The sequence below is a fragment of the Panulirus ornatus genome, chromosome 6, assembly GCF_036320965.1.
Source record: "Panulirus ornatus isolate Po-2019 chromosome 6, ASM3632096v1, whole genome shotgun sequence".
NCBI lineage: Eukaryota > Metazoa > Arthropoda > Malacostraca > Decapoda > Palinuridae > Panulirus > Panulirus ornatus.
The window spans coordinates 49,440,254-49,465,841 of record NC_092229.1 but is presented as its reverse complement, the minus strand read 5'-3'; the positions used below and the strand labels follow the sequence as shown (position 1 = coordinate 49,465,841).

At 45.3% G+C, this 25,588-nt stretch overlaps 1 protein-coding gene across 1 annotated transcript; it reads right to left on the bottom strand.

The window, feature by feature from the left end:
* Positions 1-806: 806 nt before the first annotated feature.
* LOC139748921 (uncharacterized) lies at positions 807-24,911 on the bottom strand. Its single transcript, XM_071662282.1, has 4 exons — positions 24,722-24,911; positions 18,109-18,302; positions 6,296-16,659; positions 807-6,205 (listed from the first exon to the last, which is right to left on the bottom strand). Exons 1-4 carry the CDS (start codon positions 24,803-24,805, stop codon positions 954-956), a joined length of 15,894 nt encoding a protein of 5,297 aa, XP_071518383.1. The 5' UTR covers positions 24,806-24,911; the 3' UTR covers positions 807-953.
* Positions 24,912-25,588: the final 677 nt, after the last annotated feature.

The window sequence follows — 25,588 nt, the reverse complement described above, 5'->3', positions numbered from 1 at the left end:
GGTGTTGTTGCTTCTCTTCATCTTCGTCCCGACTCGCCCCAGCTTCTGCCGAAGCGCTAACCGTCCGACTCCCGAAAGCTCTGGGACGACCTTTTATGATGATAATTTCCCTATCTCCCGAAGTCTGGCTTTGACGTCCATCTTCAACTTTCTCCCTGGACGCCTCGCTACTACCTACCACCCTGGAAGAAGGAGATCTGGTCACAGAACCGGACTGAGCGCTCGACTGCGTCTGAGACTTTGTCTTCGAAGCCGTCACGCGACGACGCCCACCGACTCTTCTGAGAGGAATTATGCTGGTGGGAGCTGCGGTAGTCGGGGCGACCGGAGTCTCCTGACTGCTAGTGGGTGAAGCGATGCTCTTGAGCACCGAGTTTCGGGAGTTCGACTGTGGGGATTCCTGCTCAGCGTCGACAGGAGGTACAAGGGTAGAGGCTGACGCCACACGACCCCGGCTTCGCGTCCGGCTTCGCTGGACGTGGTTAGCTGTCTTTCTTGAGGATGCGCTCGTGACTCTGGGTCTAAGTGCTCTTGGTCGGGTGTTGGGGAGCCGCTGGTCAGGAGAGGAAGAGGAAGAAGACCTCGATGTATCTGGTCTTAGTAATACGATTGATGACTCAACGTCCTCATCTCCACCCACGGAGCTGGGCTGAGCAGCTACCTCACTTTGAGATTCCTTCGTCGCGGCATCTTCGACGCCCACTGTGTTCCTCTCGATACTCTTCTGAGAGGCAGTTCTCACATCACTGGTCCTCAACAGCTCCTGCTCACGTGCCTGACTGACCAGTCGCTCGGTATTCCTGGATGCCGTCGTCGACCCGCGAATTCTCGATCCTCTCGACCCTCGAGGCGAGGCCGTACTTGATCCCTCTGTCTTTATGGACAACTGCGACCCACGGTTTCTCGAGGAAGGACTTGAGGATACTGGTGTCTTTAAGGATAATCGCGACTCCCTATTCCTGAAGGAACCTCTTCTTCTCTCGGGCGAATTGGGTCGCCTGAGTGTCCGAAGAGGCATCGAAGCCTGAGGAAGGCGTGGCACCGGTTGTTGACGAACCTGTCGCGCCTTGGATATCCCCCGGCGAGCCGGAATCTTGGATATTCAGAGATGCGTGGGAGGTGGACGAGACCCTGGACCTCTGGGTGGACGTCAGTCGCTGGATATTCGTGGCTTTGCTGGATCTCTGAGAAGAGAAACTAGACTCCTGGGCAGTAGTTGACCCACGAACCCCTGATGTAGAAATAGATGACTGGATCTTTGATGATCCACTTGCTCCTGATGTTGCACTAGATGACTGGATCTTTGATGATCCACTTGCTCCTGATGTTGCACTAGATGACTGGATCTTTGATGATCCACTTGCCCTTGCTGTAGCACTAGATGACTGGATCTTTGATGATCCACTTGCTTCTGATGTTGCACTAGATGACTGGATCTTTGAGGATCCACTTGCCCTTGATGTAGCACTAGATGACTGGATCTTTGAGGATCCACTTGCTCCTGATGTTGCACTAGATGACTGGATCTTTGAGGATCCACTTGCCCTTGATGTAGCACTAGATGACTGGATCTTTGATGATCCACTTGCTCCTGATGTTGCACTAGATGACTGGATCTTTGATGATCCACTTGCTCCTGATGTTGCACTAGATGACTGGATCTTTGAGGATCCACTTGCCCTTGATGTAGCACTAGATGACTGGATCTTTGATGATCCACTTGCTCCTGATGTTGCACTAGATGACTGGATCTTTGAGGATCCACTTGCCCTTGATGTAGCACTAGATGACTGGATCTTTGAGGATCCACTTGCTCCTGATGTTGCACTAGATGACTGGATCTTTGAGGATCCACTTGCCCTTGATGTAGCACTAGATGACTGGATCTTTGATGATCCACCTGCCCTTGATGTAGCACTAGATGACTGGATCTTTGAGGATCCACTTGCTCTTGATGTAGCACTAGATCCTTGGAGGTGTCCGAACCCATTATCCGCAGGTGAAACACTAGACCCATGGACTCTAGATGAAACACTAGGATCTTTGGAGAGTGATGACCCATGATGACTTACAGAAGTACCAGGAATTTGGAAGTGTGATGAACCATGGGCACTTGTGCCAGAAACTTGGGAGAGTGATGACCCATGGCCACTTGTGCTAGAACCTTGGGAGAGTGATGACCCATGGCCACTTGTGCTAGAACCTTGGGAGAGTGATGACCCATGGCCACTTGTGCTAGAACCCTGGGAGAGTGATGACCCATGGCCACTTGTACGAGAACCTTGGGAGAGTGATGACCCAAAGCCACTTATGCTAGAACCTTGGGAGAATGATGATCCATGGCCACTTATGCTAGAACCTTGGGAAAGTGATGACCCAAGACCACTTGTGCTAGAAACTTTGGAGAATGATGACCCATGGCCACTTATGCTCGAACCTTGGGAGAATGATGACCCATGGCCACTTCTAGATGAACTAGAATCCTGGGAGCGTGATGACCCATGGCTACTTATGGAGGCACTAGAACCCTGGGAGTGTATTGACCCATGACCACTGACAGAAACACCAGGAATTTGGAAGTGTGATAACCCATGACCACTTACAGAGGCACCTGAACCTTGGAACTTCGATGACCCATGGCCACTTGTAGAGGCACTTGAACTTTGGAACTTCGATGACCCATGGCCACTTACAGAGGCACTTGAACCTTGGAACTTCGATGACCCATGGCCACTTACAGAGGCACTTGAACCTTGGAACTTCGATGACCCATGGCCACTTACAGAGGCACTTGAACCTTGGAACTTCGATGACCCTTGGCCACTTGTAGAGGCACTTGAACCTTGGAAGTGTGATGACCCTTGGCCACTTGTAGAGGCACTTGAACTTTGGAAGTGTGATGACCCTTGGCCACTTGTGGAGGCACTTGAACTTTGGAAGTGTGATGACCCTTGGCCACTTGTAGAGGCACTTGAACTTTGAAAGTGTGATGACCCTTGGCCACTTGTAGAGGCACTTGAACTTTGAAAGTGTGATGACCCTTGGCCACCTGTAGAGGCACTTGAACCTTGGAAGTGTGATGACCCATGGCCACTTGTAGAGGCACTTGAACTTTGGAACTGTGATGACCCATGGCCACTTGTAGAGGCACTTGAACTTTGGAAGTGTGATGACCCTTGGCTACTGACAGAGGTTCTGGAACTTTGAAAGTGTGATGACTCATGGCCACTTGAACCTTGGAAGTGTGATGACCCATGGCCAGTGACAGAGGTACCATCATGAATTTTAAAGTGTGATGACCCATGGCCGCTTGAAGATGCACGAGAACCATGGACGTCTGACGACCCACGACCAATTGTAGAAGTACTGAGACTCTGGCCACTTAATGCAGCACCAGATCCTTGGAACTTCCCAAGCTTGTGTAACGAAGACGAGGCACGGGAGTCTTGCAAGTCTACCGATGACTCAAGACGTGATCCATGGGGCCTGGAAGAACCTTTTGTTTCCTGCGCGTCTGACGATCCCTGGAATCGCGTGGATCCCTGAGTAAAAGACGATCCAGAGAAACCAGAAGAGCCGCTCGATCCTCGGATACCGGACGATGATCCCTCGGATCTCGAAGACCCCGACGCAGACGATGATCCCTCGGATCTCGAAGACCCCGACGCAGACGATGAGATTCCAGTCTTACTAATTGCACTTCCAGTCCCGCTAACACCACCACCTTCAGAAAACCTCGTTTTGGTCGACTGGAATTTTGAGCCACTCCCAGCAGCTTCCCTCCCCTCGTTCGCAATCTTAGAAGAAGATGTTTGGCTTCTGGCTGAGTCCCCTTGGGTGATTCTATTACCAGAGTTAACGCCTGAGGTCCTGGATCGACCCTGTGAGCTGGCCGATCTCTCGCCACCTTCTGTGGCACGTTTATCCGTACCGCCGTCCAGCTGGAATACCGAGAAGGACTCCAGCTGGAAAGGACTGGGTTGGAACTTCTTCTTGCCACGATTTCGAGTAACGGGACGAGCGGTCGGAGCGGAAGTAGCGGTTGGAATCGAGGAGCCCCGAAGGGGTGGTGATTCTGCTTCCGGGTCAACAGACAATAAAGCTAGTCTTGCTCGATCTAGAGAAGAGGACAGAGCATTTCTCCCCGAGTCTCCAGCTGCAGCGCTTCCAGTAAAGGACGAGAATGACGTCGATCCTCGAGACACATCCGAAGAGACTGATCCTCGGATGGAAGGTGAGTTCGTTCCCCTAATGCCTGTGGATGAGGATTTCTTGACGCCTTCAGTGGCAGCTGATCCCCTCACACTAGCGGCAGTGTCATGCCGAGATCCTCCAGGTGTAATGGCCAACCCATCCTGTCCAAATGAGGAGGATGTTCCTCCACCAGTCCTGAAGGTGGAGGATGAAGACCCATGGATTTTTGATGATTGGGAGGATTCCTCAACTGCTGAAGAAAAGGACGCGCCAGAGGAGCCTCTGACAGCATGAGTTCCAAGGGCAAGGGTGTGAGAGTCTGTTGAGAGATTCTGTTTGCTTGAGGTGGAGGACGATCCATGAGTGCTGGAAGTCCTGGACGAATGACGGCTGCTCGACGATACACCACCAACTCCTTGGGCACCATCTGGACTCTGACCTTTGCCTGCAGAAGTACTGGATCCTTGGAAATTTGAGGACCCATGAACTGACGTTCTCGATTCTTGGAAACTGTGGGATTTCCTGGTATCTGAGGAATCACGAGATCCTTGCACATGGTCGCTTACAGAAGCACTGGAACCGCGGAAGTCCCCAGACCCACCAACTACAGACGAAGGACGAAAGTCTTGGAAGTTTGGTGTGAAGGCACTAGAACCGTGGACTTGGGAAGACCCATGGCTACTTACGGAGGCACTTGAGCCTTGGACGTTTGAAGAACCCTGACTAATTCCTGAACCTCCAGAACCTTCGATTTTAGACGACCCATGGCTGCTTATCGAAGCACTAGAACCCTGGAATTTAGACGACCCATGGCTGCTCACTGAAGCACTAGAACCTTGGAATTTAGACGACCCATGGCTGCTTACCGAAGCACTAGAACTTTGGAATGTAGACGACCCATGGCTACTTACTGAAGCACTAGAACCTTGGAATGTAGACGACCCATGGCTGCTTACTGAAGCACTAGAACCATGGAATTTAGACGACCCATGGCTACTTACTGAAGCACTAGAACCCTGGAATTTAGACGACCCATGGCTGCTTACTGAAGCACTAGAACCATGGAATTTAGACGACCCATGGCTACTTACTGAAGCACTAGAACCAAGCAAGTTTGATGAGCCATGACCACTTAAGGAAACACTAGACTCATGAACCTTGAATGAACCTCGACCTAAAGGTGAAACGCTGGAACCTTGTGAGCTTGATGATCCATCGCCACCTGCAGGAGAACTAGAGGTACCTGTTGTTGAGGATCCATGGGAATTTGCAAAAACATTAGATCCTTGAAGCGTTCCTACACCACGACCTACAGGTGAAGCAGTAGAACCCTTGAAGTTCCCTGATCCACGACCTAAGGCTGAAACACTAAATCCTTGGATTTGTGATGATTTAGAACTCTGGACACTTGATAATCCATGGCCACTTAGAGAAGACTTAGAACTCTGGACACTTGATGATCCAAGGCCACTTAGAGAAGACTTAGAACTCTGGACACCAGACGATTTATGACCATTTAGAGAAGACGTAGAACTCTGGACACTTGATGATCCACGGCCACTTAAAGAAGTAGAACCTTGGACACCTGATAATCCATGGCCACTAAGAGAAGTAGAACCCTGGACACCTGATGATCCATGGCCACTTAGAGAAGTAGAAGCTTGGACACCTGATAATCCATGGCCACTAAGAGAAGTAGAGCCTTGGACACCTGATGATCCATGGCCACTTAAAGAGGCACCAGAATTTTGGGAGTTCACTGATTCACGACCTGAAACACTAGAACCTTGTAAGTTCAATGATCCATGACCACTGGCAAAAGTACTAGAACTCTGAGAGGTTGTTGATCCATGGCCACCTGCAGAAGAACTAGAACTCTGGAATTTAGTTGATCCACGACCATTCAAAGCAACAATGGAACCTGGTAAACCTGATGACCCATGACCACCCGTGGAAATACTAGAACCTTGCAGGGTTGATGATCCATGACTAGTGACAGAAGCACTAGAACCTTGGATCCCTGATGATCCATGACCACTGACAGAAGCACTAGAACCTTGGATCCCTGATGATCCATGACCACTGACAGAACCACTAGAACCTTGGAAGTTTGCTGATCCATGGCCACTAACTGAAGCAATAGAACCTCCCAATTTTGATGATCCATGGCCAGTGATGGAAGCACTAGAATCTTTTAACCCTGATGATCCATGGCCACTGACAGAAGCACTAGAACCTTGGATCCCTGATGATCCATGACCACTGACAGAACCACTAGAACCTTGGAATTTAGACGATCCATGGCTGCTTACTGAAGCACTAGAACCTAGCAAGTTTGATGAACCATGACCACTTACGGAAACACTAGAATCATGAACCTTGGTTGAACCTCGACCTAAAGGTGAAACGCTGGAACCTTGAGAGTTTGGCGATCCATCGCCAGTAAGAGAAGAGGTAGAGGTACCTGTTGTTGAAGATCCATGGGAATTCACAAAAACAATAGATCCTTGAAGCGTTCCTGCACCACGACCTACAGGTGAAGCAGTAGAACCCTTGAAGTCCCCTGATCCACGACCTAAGGCTGAAACACTAAATCCTTGGATTTGTGATGATTTAGAACTCTGGACACTTGATGATCCATGGCCACTTAGAGAAGACTTAGAACTCTGGACACTTGATGATCCAAGGCCACTTAGAGAAGACTTAGAACTCTGGACACTTGATGATCCATGGCCACTTAGAGAAGACTTAGAACTCTGGACACTAGATGATCCAAGGCCACTTAGAGAAGACTTAGAACTCTGGACACTTGATGATCCATGACCACTTAGAGAAGACTTAGAACTCTGGACACTTGATGATCCATGGCCACTTACAGAAGACTTAGAACTCTGGAAACCTGATGATCCATGACCACTTAGAGAAGAAGAACTCTGGACACCTGATGATCCATGGCCACTTAGAGAAGACTTAGAACTCTGTACACTAGACGATCCATGGCCACTTATAAAAGTAGAACTCTGGAGACCTGATGATCCATGGCCACTTAGAGAAGACTTAGAACTCTGGACACTAGACGATCCATGGCCACTTAGAGAAGACTTAGAACTCTGCGCACCAGATGATCCATGGCCACTTAGAAAAGTAGAGCCTTGGACTCCTGATGATCCATGGCCACTTAGAGAAGACTTAGAACTCTGGACACTTGATGCTCCATGACCACTTAGAGAAGTAGAACTCTGGACACCTGATGATCCATGGCCACTTAGAGAAGACTTAGAACTCTGTACACTAGACGATCCATGGCCACTTAGAGAAGACTTAGAACTCTGGACACCTGATGATCCATGGCCACTTAGAGAAGACTTAGAACTCTGCACACCAGATGATCCATGGCCACTTAGAGAAGACTTAGAACTCTGGACACTAGACGATCCATGGCCACTTACAGAAGACTTAGAACTCTGCACACCAGATGATCCATGGCCACTTAGAGAAGTAGAGCCTTGGACACCTGATGATCCATGGCCACTAAGAGAAGACTTAGAACTCTGGACACTAGACGATCCATGGCCACTTAGAGAAGACTTAGAACTCTGCACACCAGATGATTCGTGGCCACTTAGAGAAGACTTAGAACTCTGGAAACCTGATGATCCATGGCCACTTAGAGAAGTAGAACCTTGGACACCTGATGATCCATGGCCACTTAGAAAAGTAGAGCCTTGGACACCTGATGATCCATGGCCACTTAGAGAAGACTTAGAACTCTGGAAACCTGATGATCCATGGCCATTTAGAGAAGTAGAACTCTGGACACCTGATGATCCATGGCCACTTACAGAAGACTTAGAACTCTGTACTCTAGACGATCCATGGCCACTTAGAGAAGTAGAACTCTGGACACCTGATGATCCATGGCCACTTAGAAAAGTAGAGCCTTGGACACCTGATGATCCATGACCACTTAGAGAAGACTTAGAACTCTGGACACTTGATGCTCCATGGCCACTTAGAGAAGTAGAACTCTGGACACCTGATGACCCATGGCCACTTAGAGAAGATTTAGAACTCAGTACACTAGACGATCCATGGCCACTTATAGAAGTAGAACTCAGGACACCTGATGATCCATGGCCACTTAGAGAAGACTTAGAACTCTGGACACTAGACGATCCATGGCCACTTAGAGAAGACTTAGAACTCTGCACACCAGATGATCCATGGCCACTTAGAAAAGTAGAGCCTTGGACACCTGATGATCCATGGCCACTAAGAGAAGACTTAGAACTCTGGACACTAGACGATCCATGGCCACTTACAGAAGACTTAGAACTCTGCACACCAGATGATCCATGGCCACTTAGAAAAGTAGAGCCTTGGACACCTGATGATCCATGGCCACTTAGAGAAGACTTAGAACTCTGGACACTAGACGATCCATGGCCACTTAGAGAGGACTTAGAACTCTGCACACCAGATGATCCATGGCCACTTAGAAAAGTAGAACCTTGGACACCTGATGATCCATGACCACTTAGAGAAGTAGAACCTTGGACACCTGATGATCCATGACCACTTAGAGAAGTAGAACCTTGGACACCTGCTGATCCATGGCCACTTTGAGAAGTAGAACTTTGGACACTTGATGATCCATGGCCACTTAGAGAAGACTTAGAACTCTGGACACCTGATGATCCATGACCACTTAGAGAAGTAGAACCTTGGACACCAGATGATCCATGGCCACTTAGAGAAGACTTAGAACTCTGGACACCTGATGATCCATGTCCACTTAGAGAAGCAGAACCTTGGACACCTGATGACCCATGACCACTTAGAGAAGTAGAACTCTGGACACCTGATGATCCATGGCCACTTAGAGAAGACTTAGAACTCTGTACACTAGACGATCCATGGCCACTTATAGAAGTAGAACTCTGGACACCTGACGATCTATGGCCACTTAGAGAAGACTTAGAACTCTGGACACCTGATGATCCATGGCCACTTAGAGAAGACTTAGAACTCTGGACACCTGACGATCCATGGCCACTTAGAGAAGACTTAGAACTCTGGACACCTGATGATCCATGGCCACTTAGAGAAGACTTAGAACTCTGGACACTTGATGATCCATGGCCACTTAGAGAAGACTTAGAACTCTGGACACTTGATGATCCATGGCCACTTAAAGAAGACTTAGAACTCTGGACACCTGATGATCCATGGCCACTTAGAGAAGTAGAACCTTGGACACCAGATGATCCATGGCCACTTAGAGAAGACTTAGAACTCTGGACACCTGATGATCCATGGCCACTTAGAGAAGCAGAACCTTGGACACCTGATGACCCATGACCACTTAGAGAAGTAGAACTCTGGACACCTGATGATCCATGGCCACTTAGAGAAGACTTAGAACTCTGTACACTAGACGATCCATGGCCACTTATAGAAGTAGAACTCTGGACACTTGACGATCTATGGCCACTTAGAGAAGACTTAGAACTCTGGACACCTGATGATCCATGGCCACTTAGAGAAGACTTAGAACTCTGGACACCTGACGATCCATGGCCACTTAGAGAAGACTTAGAACTCTGGACACCTGATGATCCATGGCCACTTAGAGAAGACTTAGAACTCTGGACACTTGATGATCCATGGCCACTTAGAGAAGACTTAGAACTCTGGACACTTGATGATCCATGGCCACTTAAAGAAGACTTAGAACTCTGGACACCTGATGATCCATGGCCACTTAGAGAAGTAGAACCTTGGACACCTGATGATCCATGGCCACTTAGGGAAGCAGAACCTTGGACACCTGATGACCCATGACCACTTAGAGAAGTAGAACTCAGGACACCTGATAATCCATGGCCACTTAGAGAAGACTTAGAACTCTGGACACCTGATGATCCATGGCCACTTAGAGAAGACTTAGAACTCTGGACACTTGATGATCCATGACCACTTAGAGAAGACTTAGAACTCTGGACACCTGATGATCCATGGCCACTTAGAGAAGACCTAGAACTCTGGACACTTGATGATCCATGGCCACTTTGAGAAGACTTAGAACTCTGGACACCTGATGACCCATGGCCACTTAGAGAAGTAGAACCTTGGACACCTGATGATCCATGGCCACTTAGAGAAGTAGAACCTTGGACACCTGATGATCCATGGCCACTTAGAGAAGTAGAACCTTGGACACTTGATGATCCATGGCCACTTAGAGAAGACTTAGAACTCTGGACACCTGATGATCCATGGCCACTTAGAGAAGTAGAACCTTGGAAGCCTGATGATCCATGGCCACTTAGAGAAGTAGAAACTTGGACACCAGATGATCCATGGCCACTTAGAGAAGTAGAACCTTGGACACCAGATGATCCATGGCCACTTAAAGAAGTAGAACCTTGGACTCCTGAAAATCTATGGCCACTTAGAGAAGTAGAACCTTGGACTCCTGAGAATCTATGGCCACTTAAAGAAGTAGAACCTTGGATACTTGATGATCCATGGCCACTAAGAGAAGTAGAACCTAGGGCATCAGATGATCCATGGCCACTTAAAGAAGACTTAGAATTCTGGACACCCAATGATCCATGGCCACTTAGGGAATTAGAACCTTGGACACCTGATGATCCATGGCCACTCAGAGAAGTAGAACTTTGGACACCTGATGACCCATGGCCACTAAGAGAAGTAGAACCTTGGACTCCTGAGAATCTATGGCCACTTAGAGAAGAACCTTGGACACCTGATGATCCATGGCCACTCAGAGAAGTAGAACCTTGGACACCTGATGATCCATGGCCACTAAGAGAAGCAGAACTTTGGACACCCAATGATCCATGGCCACTTAGAGAATTAGAACCTTGGACACCAGATGATCCATGGCCACTTAAAGAAGACTTAGAACTCTGGACACCTGATGATTGACGGCCACTTACAGACAAAGTAGAGCCTTGAACATTTGATGATCCGTGGCCACTTAGAGAACCCTTGACATTTGATGATTCATGACCACTTAGAGAAGACTTAGAACTCTGGACACCTGATGATCCATGGCCACTTAGAGAAGAAGAACCTTGGACACCTGATGATCCATGGCCACTCAGAGAAGTAGAACCTTGGACACCGGATGATCCATGGCCACTTAGAGAAGAACTAGAACCTTGGATACCTGATGATCCATGGCCACTTAGAGAAGTAGAACCTTGGACACCAGATTCTCCACGGCCACTTAGAGCACTAGAACCTAGGAACACTGATGATTCATGGCCACTTACAGAAGCACTAGAACCTTGGAAGTTTGTTGATCCATGGCCACTAACAGAAGCACTGGAACTTCCCAATTTTGATGATCCATCGCCACTGACAAAAGGAATAGAACCTTGGAACCCTGATGATCCGTGGCCACTTAGAGCAGCACTAGAACCTTGGAATCCTGATGATCCATGGCCACTTACAGACAAAATAGAGCCTTGGACACCTGATGATCCATGGCCACTAAGAGATGACTTAGAACTCTGGACACCAAATGATCCATGGCCACTAAGAGAACTAGAGTCTTGAACACCTAATGATAAATGGCCACTTTGAGAAGTAGAATCCTGGACACCTGCTGATCCATGGCTACTTAAAGTAGAACCTTGGACTCCTGATGACCCATGGCCACTAAGAGAAGTAGAACCTTGAACACCTGATGATCCATGGCCACTAAGAGAAATAGAGTCTTGAACACCTAATGATAAATGGCCACTTTGAGAAGTAGAATCCTGGACACCTGCTGATCCATGGCCACTTAAAGTAGAACCTTGGACTCCTGATGACCCATGGCCACTAAGAGAAGTAGAACCTTGAACACCTGATGATCCATGGCCACTTAAAGTAGAACCTTGGACTCCTGATGACCCATGGCCACTAAGAAAAGTAGAACCTTGAACACCTGATGATCCATGGCCACTAAGAGAAGTAGAAACTTGGACACCTGATGATCCATGGCCACTTAGAGAAGTAGAACCTTGAACACCTGACGATCCATGGCCACTTAAAGTAGAACTTTGGACTCCTGATGACCCATGGCCACTAAGAGAAGTAGAACCTTGGACATCTGATGATCCATGGCCACTTAAAGAGGCACCAGAACTTTGGGAGTTCACTGATTCACGACCTGAAACACTAGAACCTTGTAAGTTCAATGATCCATGACCACTGGCAAAAGTACTAGAACTCTGAGAGGTTGTTGATCCATGGCCACTTACAGAAGCACTAGAACCTTGGAATTTAGACGACCCATGGGTGCTTACTGAAGCACTAGAACCCTGTTTGGACGACCCATGGCTGCTTACTGAAGCACTAGAGCCTTGGAATTTAGATGACCCATGGCTACTTACTGAAGCACTAGAACCTTGGAATGTAGACGACCCATGGCTGCTTACTGAAGCACTAGAACCCTGTTTGGACGACCCATGGCTGCTTACTGAAGCACTAGAACCCTGGAATTTAGACGACCCATGGCTACTTACTGAAGCACTAGAACCCTGGAATTTAGACGACCCATGGCTACTTACTGAATCACTAGAACCCTGGAATTTAGACGACCCATGGCTACTTACTGAAGCACTAGAACCTAGCAAGTTTGATGAGCCATGACCACTTACGGAAGCGCTAGGATCATGAACCTTGTCTGAACCTCGACCTAAAGGTGAAAAGCTGGAACCTTGAGAGTTTGATGATCCATCGCCAGTTAGAGAAGTAGAACCCTGGACACCTAATGATCCATGGCCACTAAGAGAAGTAGGACCCTCGACACCTGATGATCCATGGCCACTAAGAGTAGAACCTTGGAAACCTGATGATCCATGGCCACTTAAAGAAGTAGAACCCTGGGCACCAGATGATCCATGGCCACTTAAAGTAGAACCTTGGACTCCTGATGACCCATGGCCACTAAGAGAAGTAAAACCTTGGACACCTGATGATCCATGGCCACTTACAGCACTAGAACCTTGGAATTTTGACGACCCATGGCCACTTACTGAAGCAAAAGAACCTTGGAACTTAGACGACCCATGGCTACTTACTGAAGCACTAGAACCTAGCAAGTTTGATGATCCATGGCCACTTACAGAAGTAGAACCTTGAACACCTGATGATCCATGGGCACTTAGAGAAGTAGAACCTTGGACTCCTGATGATCCATGGCCACTGAGAGAAGTAGAACCTTGGACACCTGATGATCCATGGCCACTAAGAGAAGTAGAACCTTGGACACCTGACAATCCATGGCCACTAAGAGAAGTAGAACCTTGGACACCTGATGATCCATGGCCACTTAACGAGGCACCAGAACTTTGGAAGTTCACTGATTCACGACCTGAAACACTAGAACCTTGTAATTTCAATGATCCGTGACCACTGGCAAAAGTACTAGAACTCTGAGAGGTTGTTGATCCATGGCCACTTAGAGACGCACTAGAACCTTGGACAGCTGATGATCCATGGCCACCTGCAGAAGAACCAGAACTCTGGAAATCTGTTGATCTACGACTATTCAAAGCAACAATGGAACCTGGTAAATCTGATGACCCATGACCACCCGTGGAAATACTAGAACCTTGCAGGGTTGATGATCCATGACTAGTGACAGAAGCACTAGAACCTTGGATCCCTGATGATCCATGACCACTGACAGAAGCACTAGAACCTTGGATCCCTGATGATCCATGACCACTGACAGAACCACTAGAGCCTTGGAAGTTTGCTGATCCATGGCCACTAACTGAAGCAACAGAACCTCCCAATTTTGATGATCCATGACCACTGACAGAGCCACTAGAACTTTGGATCCCTGATGATCCATGACCACTGACAGAACCACTAGAACCTTGGAATTTAGACGACCCATGGCTACTTACTGAAGCACTAGAACCTTGGAAGTTTGCTGATCCATGGCCACTAACAGAAGCAATAGAACTTCCCAATTTTGATGATCCGTGGCCACTTACAGAGGCACTAGAACCTAGTAAGTTTGTTGATCCATGGCTACTTACAGAAGTACTGGAACTTCCCAATTTTGATGATCCATGGCCACTGACAGCACCAGAACCTTGGAACCCTGATGATCCATGGCCACTGACAGAAGCACTGGAACCTTGGACACCTGATGATCCATGGCCACTTAGAGAAGTAGAGCCTTGGACACCTGATGATCCATGGCCACTGACAGCACCAGAACCTTGGAACCCTGATGATCCACTGACAGAAGCACTAGAACCTTGGGAGTTCCCTGATCCATGAAGTCCTGAAGAAAGAACTGCTCCCTGGTTACTAGTAAGGAAGAACGATCCTTGTACTTCCGCCGTTGTTGATCCTAGTGTGGTTGTCGAGCCGGTACCTGAAGTCGACTTAAACGGCCCGACGCCCTCTGCCGATCCACGGCCGCTGTGGGAGGCGAGGCGACTTGAGGAACCACTTGAGGATCCGGTGGAAGCAAGAGACTCTGTCTTGAATGATGAGTTCCTGACGAAGGACGAACCTTCCCGTGAACCTGTAGATTTACTTGCGACGTCTTGTTGAGCTCCAGAAGCAGCGTGGGTCTTGCCAAGCGCTCCGATGCTCTCCCGTCCTCTGTCTTCATTTGTGGCGGCTGGGCTGACAACCCCGCTGGTGGAGGGGTGATGAAAAGCGGTCTTCACGTCTCCACTGTGGACCGCTCCCCTTCCCTCCGCTCGAGATGCGTCAGGGGAAGAACCAGGGATCTGAAGAGGTGCCACTGCGCCTGAGGTCAGAGGCGCTGTTCCAGGGTGTGGAAGAGTCTGCTGATGGGTAGGGTGTATCCCTTGGTGTGCTGAGGTTTGATGGCGTCCCGGGGAAGAAGGAGGAGGATTAGGGATGGCATTTTGGTGAGATGGAGAGACCCGATGGGCTGTGGGGATTGGCTGACGGGATGAAGCAACTGGCTGGTGCTTCGGGACGACTGGCTGGCGTGAGGTAGCCGGAGTATCCAAAGGAAGGGAGGTTGACACATGATGGCTCTTCGACCCCGGGGAGGCTCCGGTACTGGACTCGGATGCTAGGGGGTTGTTGCTGAAGCCTCCACTCCCTGAGACAGAGGATTGTGAGCTCCGCCCGGACGAGGAAGCCGAATGCTTCTGGTTCCTCTCATGTGCCGAAGAAGTGGTCTTGGTTGCGGCGACAGACGCCGCCACGCCGGGAGTGTGGCTGCCCGTCGATAATGTGTTCTGGCTGTGGACCGTCTCCTTCACTGACGTGGCAAAGAGGCCGAAGCCACGATTATTGACTGGGTTTATCCCGCTCTGACTTCCAGGAGAAATGGGGCTTTGGTCGACGGAGACTTGGGCAGCTCCAGAAGTGCTTAATGTTGATGTATGGAACGGCTGTCTGTGTGATGATCCTCTTCCCACGGCTGGAACTGGAAAGCCATCGACATCGCTGGTCGTGGCTGGCGAAGGGGAGTTCGTGAGCAGTTGTGACGATCCGGGAGTGTCCTGAATCCTAGAACCAGGGAACCCTGAGGAACCAGGTCCTGTTGAAGCTACTGACGGTCTGTCGAAGTTCGAGGGCGAACGGTCGTCTTTCTGTACACCAGAAGATACGGAATTCTGACGTTTTAGGGAAACTGTAGAAAATAATTGTGATCCTGGGGGTATTATGGGGCCTGGGGTCGAGAATAATTGTGATCCGGGGGGTATTATGGGGCCTGAAGTCGAGAATAATTGTGATCCGGGGGGTATTATGGGGCCTGGGGTCGAGAATAATTGTGATCCGGGGGTTATTATGGGGCCTGGGGTCGAGAATAGGCCGAGGTCTAATGAACCACTTGTGTGTCTCGCGTGCTCACTTTGTACGGAGGGATCTGTTCCGGTCCTGCCGATTCCAGCTGAACTGGACCCAGGACCTCTGTGATCTGAGGGATTCGTTGTTCCAGAGCTGAAGAAGGAAGACTGTCCTCTCGTTGACCCGCTGCTCTTATGTGAGCCCAAAGATGACCCAAAGGCACCGGATGAGGGAACAGATACGACTGAAGCACCGACGTTCAGTTCGGGGTTCACGCGGACGAGAGTCTCTTCCCGTTCCAGCAAAGTGGATGTTCTTGAAGACTGATGACTCGGTGAAGAGGATGAAGACCCCGAATTGAAGAAGTGTGACGAAAACGAAGGCCCGACCTTTCTTGAGGTGGATGAATCCGTAGCGGAGGAGGAGGAGGAGGATTCTCCTGAAGGTGTAAAGCCTGAAGAGGATCCAAACCTGTGAGTGCCTTCGACCGACGGCCCTTGGTCGATGGGTTGCTTCTTGGAGGGTCGTTGGCCGATGTGTTTGTTCAGGTCGTAGAGAGTGTGGGCCTTGTGGCACGGGTAGGCGAGCTCCTCGTCGATGCACGTACGTGAGTCCTGGCTAAACCGGGTTCGACTCGGACAGAAGAAACTGCGAATGAGAAGAGCAGGTAAATATACCATACACCACAGCTGACGTGAGACTTCTCCTGAAGAAGCTCAACAGAAGAGAAGAAAACAAGATATTCCAAGATTCACTCTCCGTTCAATTACGTAAATTATTCGTTTTTCAGTAACAGTATAGCATTGTCTTCATAAGCTTATGGGGAAAGATATATGCATATATAAATATTACCAAAAATTCGTCCTGGAAAAGCTGCAGTTTTCTTCGTTAACGAAAAATAACTTAATTCCTGTGCCTCAAACGATCGAAGAAAAATCTTTGCCTTATCTATGACATATGATTTCCAGATCGGTCAATACTGCCTTCCTCAACAACACTAACAAGAGGATCATGAAAGCATTCAAAGCTATATCAAGAGAGAGACCTTCCTTTCTTTGTTATCTTAATCAACAATCCTGTACTCCACACTAAAACCCTATAGACTACAGACTTTCTTTACCTCCATGAGCAATAAATTCCCTTCCTTCATACTCAGACGAGGTAATGCTTCCAGTCTTTGCTGAGAAAACAAACACTGAACTTCTCATCTCCGTTGCTGGTCTAAAACGTGGCAACGTTTACCCTGTTTATCACATCACATAAAAATTTCCTCCTTTCTACATTAAAACAGAGCATTTCGATTATTTCCTCTTCCAGTGATGGATATCCTCTATCTCAGACTTGGAGAAAAATTCCCACTCTTCAGTTTACACCAATAAAAGCTAACATTCCTCACAACATATCACTGGAAAGCTTCCATTTATCCTACGCTCCAGCAAAAGTAAATGTTACCGTAGACCGCTGGATATCTACTCCTTAGGCCTCTTGTCTACAGAATGTTAAAAGGGCCAAGCAAATCCCTTGATGGGTGGGAAAGCTGTCAGACTCGTACAGACCAATAATGAATATCCCTAACCTAGAGCTTCTGTTATCCAATACCAGACCACAAACCACTGAAAGACCCCCCCTCACTCATTTACCTCAAGCTATTAAAACATCTCTTACTCCTCGGCACAAAACATATCAGAACACTGCCAATCTCCCACCGAAAACCGTGCAGCGACTTCCAGTCGCTATTTGAACTGGAAAATATCGAGAGTTTCACCAGTGATGGATCGGAACCTTCAAATGGATCGAAACCTTCAAACAGCTTCCAGTCCTTACCTGAGCTGGAAAGTTTCGAGGGTTCTTTCAATGAAGGGCCAATCACCATTAAGCAATTTCCAGTCCTTACCTGAACTGGAAAGTATCAAGGGTTCTTCCAGCGATGGATCAAACACCATTCAGCTTCCAGTCTTTACCTGAACTGGAAAATATCAAGGGTCCTTCCGGAGACGGACTGAATACCAACCAACTTCCAGTCCTCACCTAAAGTGGAAAGTATCGATTGTTCTTTCCATAATTAATCGCAACTATCCAGCAGTTTCCAGGCCTTACCTGAATTGAAAAGTATCGAAGGTCCTTCCATGGGGAGTCTGGACGGGCATGCAGATGTGGAAGACTTGACAGTTTTGGTTCTGGTCGGCGTAGTATCCATACTCCCGTCCGTCGCAGCTGAAGTTCTTGTTTATAACACCCACCACCGTCTCTGCGTCCGCTGCCAAGTCGAAAGCTCGCGGTCGAAGATAATCCTGGAAAGCACGGTGTACAATGAAGCCAACATTCCAATGGGAAGTGCAAATGAGCGAGGTGAAGAACATTATGGAACGTGCAACGTGCAGGAACGCTTATGATAACATGATTGCCCCCCCCCCCCCCCAAAACCACACTTCCTTAAGCTGGCCTCGATCCCAACCCAACAATTCCAGGAACTAAGAACGACGACCAGCCTCAAACTTCCTTCCATACATGGGGCTGAACCCCAACGATAGACTTTCATACACTGGGCTGGAGGACCCAACCCCAACATCTCCACGTAGTCCCCAATACTCCTATACTCCCTTGTGGGGCCAAGTCCCTGATCCAAAGACAATAATGGCTTTGATAACGCTATAATACAAAACAAAACAAGAATACGCAGAGGCCTTCATGTTTCAGATTTCGAAAGTCTCTTTACCTATACCCACAATCCATCTGTGTCCATCTATATACTTTTAATACACCTGGGGACCTCTCAGAGGCAACACGGTAACAGGACTATGCAGGACTCCCGGCGCAGGACGCGAGAAATATCCCATTAGGTGACCCCCCTAGCGCCTCCTGCAGAAGGAGCTGGCGTGTGGAACCTTCGCCAAAAATATATTTGGCGAATAATACTTTAGCCTTATTGGTGGTAATTCAAAGAATCATCTTTAGAAAACTCTAAAGATGATTATTCAGACTTCACCTTTTACGTGAAAGAGAGAGAGAGAGAGAGAGAGAGAGAGAGAGAGAGAGAGAGAGAGAGAGAGAGAGAGAGAGAGAGAGAGAGAGAGAGAGAGAGAGAGAGAGAGAGAGAGAGAGAGAGAGAGAGAGTAAATGATTTTCGTTTTCCTCATCATCTGAGCCCCCATGGGCTGGGGTTGTGGGGGGGGGTAGTAGGGTATGGATCGTAGGGGGGGAGATGGTGGGTTGGGGTTTGGGGGGGTTGGGAAGGGAAACTTTAGCGCGAGGGTCAAGGAAAAGTTTATATAGTTTACTGCCGGTGTGTACGAGATGGGGGGGCGAAAGGATGTTAATAATTGGGAGAAAAAGAAAACCAAAAAATCTACAGGTTTTACTAATTTTTTGTTTTTGTTTGTTACAACACACTTCATCAGGCGTAAAAAGTGACACTGGGTAAACAAACAAAACAAGGAAAGTCTTGTTATCTTGATAAGAAGAAAATCAAGAAAAAGTTGCCGTACTTTGGCCTTTTACGAGCTGTGTAGGACGGGGAAAAGTTTATCTGGCGTGGTCTTCTACCCTTCCTAGAAGGACTAAAACAAAGTTTTAATAACTTTATACTTTTTTCCCTTTCGAAAAGAGGGGTGGAGGGTGTAAAAGGGACACATACCAAAAAAAAAAAGTATCAGTGAGACGAAATTATAAAGTTTTTATCTTGATTCATCTCCTAAGGCAGGCGTGAAAGTTTCCACACTTTTTTTTCTCTTTGGATAAAACATTATAAATCTTCAGTTAATTCTACTTTGTCGAAAATGAAGTTTAAAAAAAAAATACAAAAAATTTGGCTACAGTCATTATTTTGGGTTTAATTAAACAACAGAAGAGTAAAAAAACCAATGTATATAGTATATGTATATAGTATATGTATATGTATATGTACAGAATGAAACTGTACATGAACTCAAGGAATAAATAAGGCTCCTGTATATGAACTCATGGAATAAATAAGGCTCTTGTACATGAACTCAAGGAATAAATAAGGCTCTTGTACATGAACTTATGGAATAAATAAGGCTCTTGTACATGAACTTATGGAATAAATAAGGCTCTTGTACATGAACTCAAGGAATAAATAAGGCTCTTGTACATGAACTCATGGAATAACCAAGGCTCTGGTACATGAACTTATGGAATAAATAAGGCTCTTGTACATGAACTCATGGAATAAATAAGGCTCTTGTATATGTGCTTATGGAATGAATAAGGCTCTTGTACATGAACTCATGGAATAAATAAGGTTCTTGTACATGAACTCAAGGAATAAATAAGGCTCTTGTACATGAACTTATGGAATAAATAAGGCTCTTGTACATGAACTCATGGAATAAATAAGGCTCTTGTATATGTGCTTATGGAATGAATAAGGCTCTTGTACATGAACTCATGGAATAAATAAGGTTCTTGTACATGAACTCAAGGAATAAATAAGGCTCTTGTACATGAACTCATGGAATAAATAAGGCTCTTGTACATGAACTCATGGAATAAATAAGGCTCTTGTACATGAACTCATGGAATAAATAAGGCTCTTGTACATGAACTCATGGAATAAATAAGGCTGTTGTACATGAACTCATGGAATAAATAAGGCTGTTGTACATGAACTCAAGGAATAAATAAGGCTCTTGTACATGAACTCATGGAATAAATAAGGCTCTTGTACATGAACTCAAGGAATAAATAAGGCTGTTGTACATGAACTCATGGAATAAATAAGGCTGTTGTACATGAACTCATGGAATAAATAAGGCTGTTGTACATGAACTCATGGAATAAATAAGGCTGTTGTACATGAACTCATGGAATAAATAAGGCTTGTAGCAGCTGGTTGGAAGTGGTGTCTGGCTTCATCGTCCGAGCAGCGCTCATGGGTGCACTGGTTCATGGGCGTGTGTGACAGGAACAAAATGCTTAATGATGAGGCTCTTACAGACGGTGGGTACAGACGGTGGGGGGATATTAATGACCCTTTTGAATTCCAGTCACATGTCCGTCCTTTGCATGACAATGACGTAACTGAATATTGTCCAATGTCAGTCTATTATTATCATTTCATTATTATAATTATTATTATTAGCATCATTAATATCACTATTATTATTATTATTATTATTATTATCATTATTATCATTATCATTATTATTCCTATCATTATCATTATTTTATTATCATTATTATTATCAATTATTATTATTATTATTATTATTATTATTATTATTATTATTATCATTATTATTATTATCATTATTATCATTATTATCATTATTATTAACATTACTATTATTATCATTATCATCATTATTATTATTATCATTAGTCTTAATGATTCAGGTATCATTATCATCATCATCAAAAGCAGCAGTCGCTTCATCCCATTTTCTCCTACTGCAATTAGATCCAACAGAAAACGAGGTTGAGGGGTAGCTCAAGAAAAAAACCCCAAAAAAACACCAATATTGAGTCCGAAACTTGGATCAAAACGTGCGAATCAGGAGGCCAGCGAAAGGTCACGTATTCGAATCCAATTTTTACCATTCCCTGTTGACTTCCAGGTTCAGCCTCGAGATGAGGGATAACTAATATATCTGTTGGGTTGTGTGGGACGAGGCGTTTTGTGCTGGTTATCATGTATAACTCAGCACTAAGGTATACCTGGGAGAGGTATACTCGTTATCTTGCATAAGATAACGAGAGAGATATATATCAGACTCGAAAATAAGATATCTGGAGTGGGGGTATCTTATATTTGTTATCTTGCACGAAGCGTGGAGAGATATGTCATGGAGGAATTTCTTAATTTCTTTTAAAAATTAGCTGTCTAGGCAGATTTTAGATTTATGTTAAAAATTTTAAGTCATATTTTTTTGCGCCAAATTGAAAATTTGAAGTCTTTTTTTGCACAAAATTAAAAATTTTAAGTTTTTTGCGGAAAATCAAAAATTTAAAGTATTTTTTGGCGCAAAATTAAAAATTTTAAGTAATATTTTTGCGCCAAATCAAACATTTTAAGTCATTTTTTGCCCAAAATCAAAAATTTTAAGCAATTTTTTTCTGCGCCAAATCAAACACTGTCTCTCTGGTTAGCGTGATGTGCTGAGAATATCCAGCCAATATATGGTTGAGGGCAGACAGTGCTATCCTATCTCACAGCCTAACAACAGCCCCAAATGCCTTTTAAGTCCGCTTTACTGTGCCATATACATGTCAAACTCGACTTTACTGCAAATTACAATACTGTATATAATCATTTTTCTTCTCCCTGGCTGATTTGATGCCTGCATTATACACGTTTCGTAACAGGAGAATAACTGATTCTAAGTACATCAAATAAGTATGATATTAATGATTTTCAAATGCAGTTATTCAAGGATGAGTACAATGAATAATGTCATCATACTCTCAAAGCAGCCACTCATTTCTTCTACATCTTTATTCATGTAATTAAGCACTTATCAATTCCACGTGTTCAAATTAATGAGGCCTGATTTCGCTCCAAGCTGTCAACATGAAAGAATCACCATAAGACTCATAATCACCATAAGACTCATAATCATCATAAGACTCATAATCACCATAAGACTCATAATCACCATAAGACTCATAATCTCCACAAGACTCATAATCTCCATAAGACTCATAATCTCCACAAGACTCATAAGCTTCATAAGACTCATAATCTCCATAAGACTCATAATCTCCATAAGACTCATAATCTCCACAAGACTCATAATCTCCATAAGACTCATAACCACCATAAGACTCATAATCTCCATAAGACTCATAATCACCATAAGACTCATAATCTCCATAAGACTCATAATCATCATAAGACTCATAATCACCATAAGACTCATAATCACCATAAGACTCATAATCTCCACAAGACTCATAATCTCCATAAGACTCATAATCTCCACAAGACTCATAAGCTTCATAAGACTCATAATCTCCATAAGACTCATAATCTCCACAAGACTCATAATCTCCATAAGACTCATAACCACCATAAGACTCATAATCTCCATAAGACTCATAATCTCCATAAGACTCATACTCTCCATAAGACTCATAATCTCCACAAGACTCATAAGCTTCATAAGACTCATAACCACCATAAGACTCATAATCTCCATAAGACTCATAATCACCATAAGACTCATAATCTCCATAAGACTCATAACCACCATAAGACTCATAATCATAAGACTCATAATCTCCATAAGACTCAATCTCCATAAGACTCATAATCACCATAAGACTCATAATCTCCATAAGACTCATAATCACCATAAGGCTCATAATCTCCATAAGACTCATAATCACCATAAGACTGATAATCTCCATAAGACTCATAATCTCCATAAGACTCATAATCTCCACAAGACTCATAATCACCATAAGACTCATAATCACCATAAGACTCATAATCATCATAAGACTCATAATCACCATAAGACTCATAATCATCATAAGACTCATAATCACCATAAGACTCATAATCACCATAAGACTCATAATCACCATAAGACTCATAATCTCCACAAGACTCATAATCTCCACAAGACTCATAATCTCCATAAGACTCATAATCTCCATAAGACTCATAATCACCATAAGACTCATAATCTCCACAAGACTCATAATCTCCATAAGACTCATAATCTCCACAAGACTCATAATCACCACAAGACTCATAATCTCCATAAGACTCATAATCTCCATAAGACTCATAATCTCCATAAGACTCATAATCACCATAAGACTCATAATCTCCATAAGACTCATAATCTCCATAAGACTCATAATCTCCACAAGACTCATAATCACCACAAGACTCATAATCTCCATAAGACTCATAATCTCCATAAGACTCATAATCACCATAAGACTCATAATCACCATAAGACTCATAATCTCCATAAGACTCATAATCTCCACAAGACTCATAATCTCCACAAGACTCATAATCTCCATAAGACTCATAATCACCATAAGACTCATAATCACCATAAGACTCATAATCTCCATAAGACTCATAATCTCCATAAGACTCATACTCTCCATAAGACTCATACTCTCCATAAGACTCATAATCTCCACAAGACTCATAATCTCCATAAGACTCATAATCTCCATAAGACTCATAATCTCCATAAGACTCATAATCTCCACAAGACTCATAATCTCCATAAGACTCATAACCACCATAAGACTCATAATCTCCATAAGACTCATAATCTCCATAAGACTCATACTCTCCATAAGACTCATAATCTCCACAAGACTCATAATCTTCATAAGACTCATAACCACCATAAGACTCATAACCACCATAAGACTCATAATCTCCATAAGACTCATAATCTCCATAAGACTCATAATCACCATAAGACTCATAATCTCCATAAGACTCATAACCACCATAAGACTCATAATCATAAGACTCATAATCTCCATACGACTCATAATCACCATAAGACTCATAATCACCATAAGACTCATAATCTCCATAAGACTCAATCTCCATAAGACTCATAATCATCATAAGACTCATAATCACCATAAGACTAATAATCTCCATAATACTCATAATCATAAGACTCATAATCACCATAAGACTCATAAAACTTTCATCAAAACCTCGGTGCCGTCCAGAAGCCCTGACCTCTGACCTTGGCTCACTCACCCTCCATCCGGGGTCACCGCGGGCCGTCCCGGCGAGCGAGGTCAGCTCCACCACCACCAATAACGGTAAGGTCAACCCCGCCATCTTGTTGACCCGGGGTCACCTCGGGGGTCACTTCCCAAGTGGAACGGTCTATTGTAAGGGGGGGGGGGGAAGGTGTGGACGAGACGTGGTCAGGAGGGAGGAGGTGGAGGAGGAGGTGGAGGAGGTGGAGGAGGTCAGTTGATGGAATCTGGAAAGGGAAAGAAAAATAAATAAATAAATAAAGGAAATTCAAGAAGAATACTTCCCACGTATTCCCTGCGTGTCGTAGAAGGCGACTAAAAGGGAAGGGAGCGGGGGGCTGGAAATCCTCCCCTCTCGTTTTTTTTTTTTTATTTTTTTTTTTTTCCAAAAGAAGGAACAGAGAAGGGGGCCAGGTGAGGATATTCCCTCAAAGGCCCAGACCTCTGTTCTTAGCGCTACCTCGCTAATGCGGGAAATGACGAATAGTATGAAAAAAAAAAAAAAAAAAAAAAAAAAAAAAAAAAAAAAGAAACAATAAACAATAATAAAAAGATTCAGTAAATAACTCTCTCTCTCTCTCTCTCTCTCTCTCTCTCTCTCTCTCTCTCTCTCTCTCTGTCTATCTATCTATCTATCTATCTATCTCTCCTCCCTGGGGACGAAGGACCGGCGGACACCAAGGACCAAAAACCCCGAGCGAGTCTCGTCCTGAAATCACAGCTGGGCTGATGTGTGTGTGTGTCATTTTCTTTTCTTATTCCTTTTTCATTTTAAATCATAAAACAAATGTTTGAGACTGAATAAATCCTTGCGAGAGAGAATCAGTGTGTGTGTGTGTGTGTGTGTGTGTGTGCAGTACAG

What these genes read in the sequence shown, in the direction of transcription:
- LOC139748921 (XM_071662282.1), bottom strand. Translation starts at nt 24,805, where the DNA reads ATGGCGGGGTTGACCTTACCGTTATTGGTGGTGGTGGAGCTGACCTCG. An exon ending in TTCGATACTTTTCAATTCAG is followed by an intron (nt 16,660 to 18,108) that starts GTAAGGCCTGGA and finishes TCTCATTCGCAG; the next exon opens with TTTCTTCTGTCCGAGTCGAA. An exon ending in TGGATCAGCAAACTTCCAAG is followed by an intron (nt 6,206 to 6,295) that starts GTTCTAGTGGTT and finishes CAGGGATCCAAG; the next exon opens with GTTCTAGTGCTTCTGTCACT.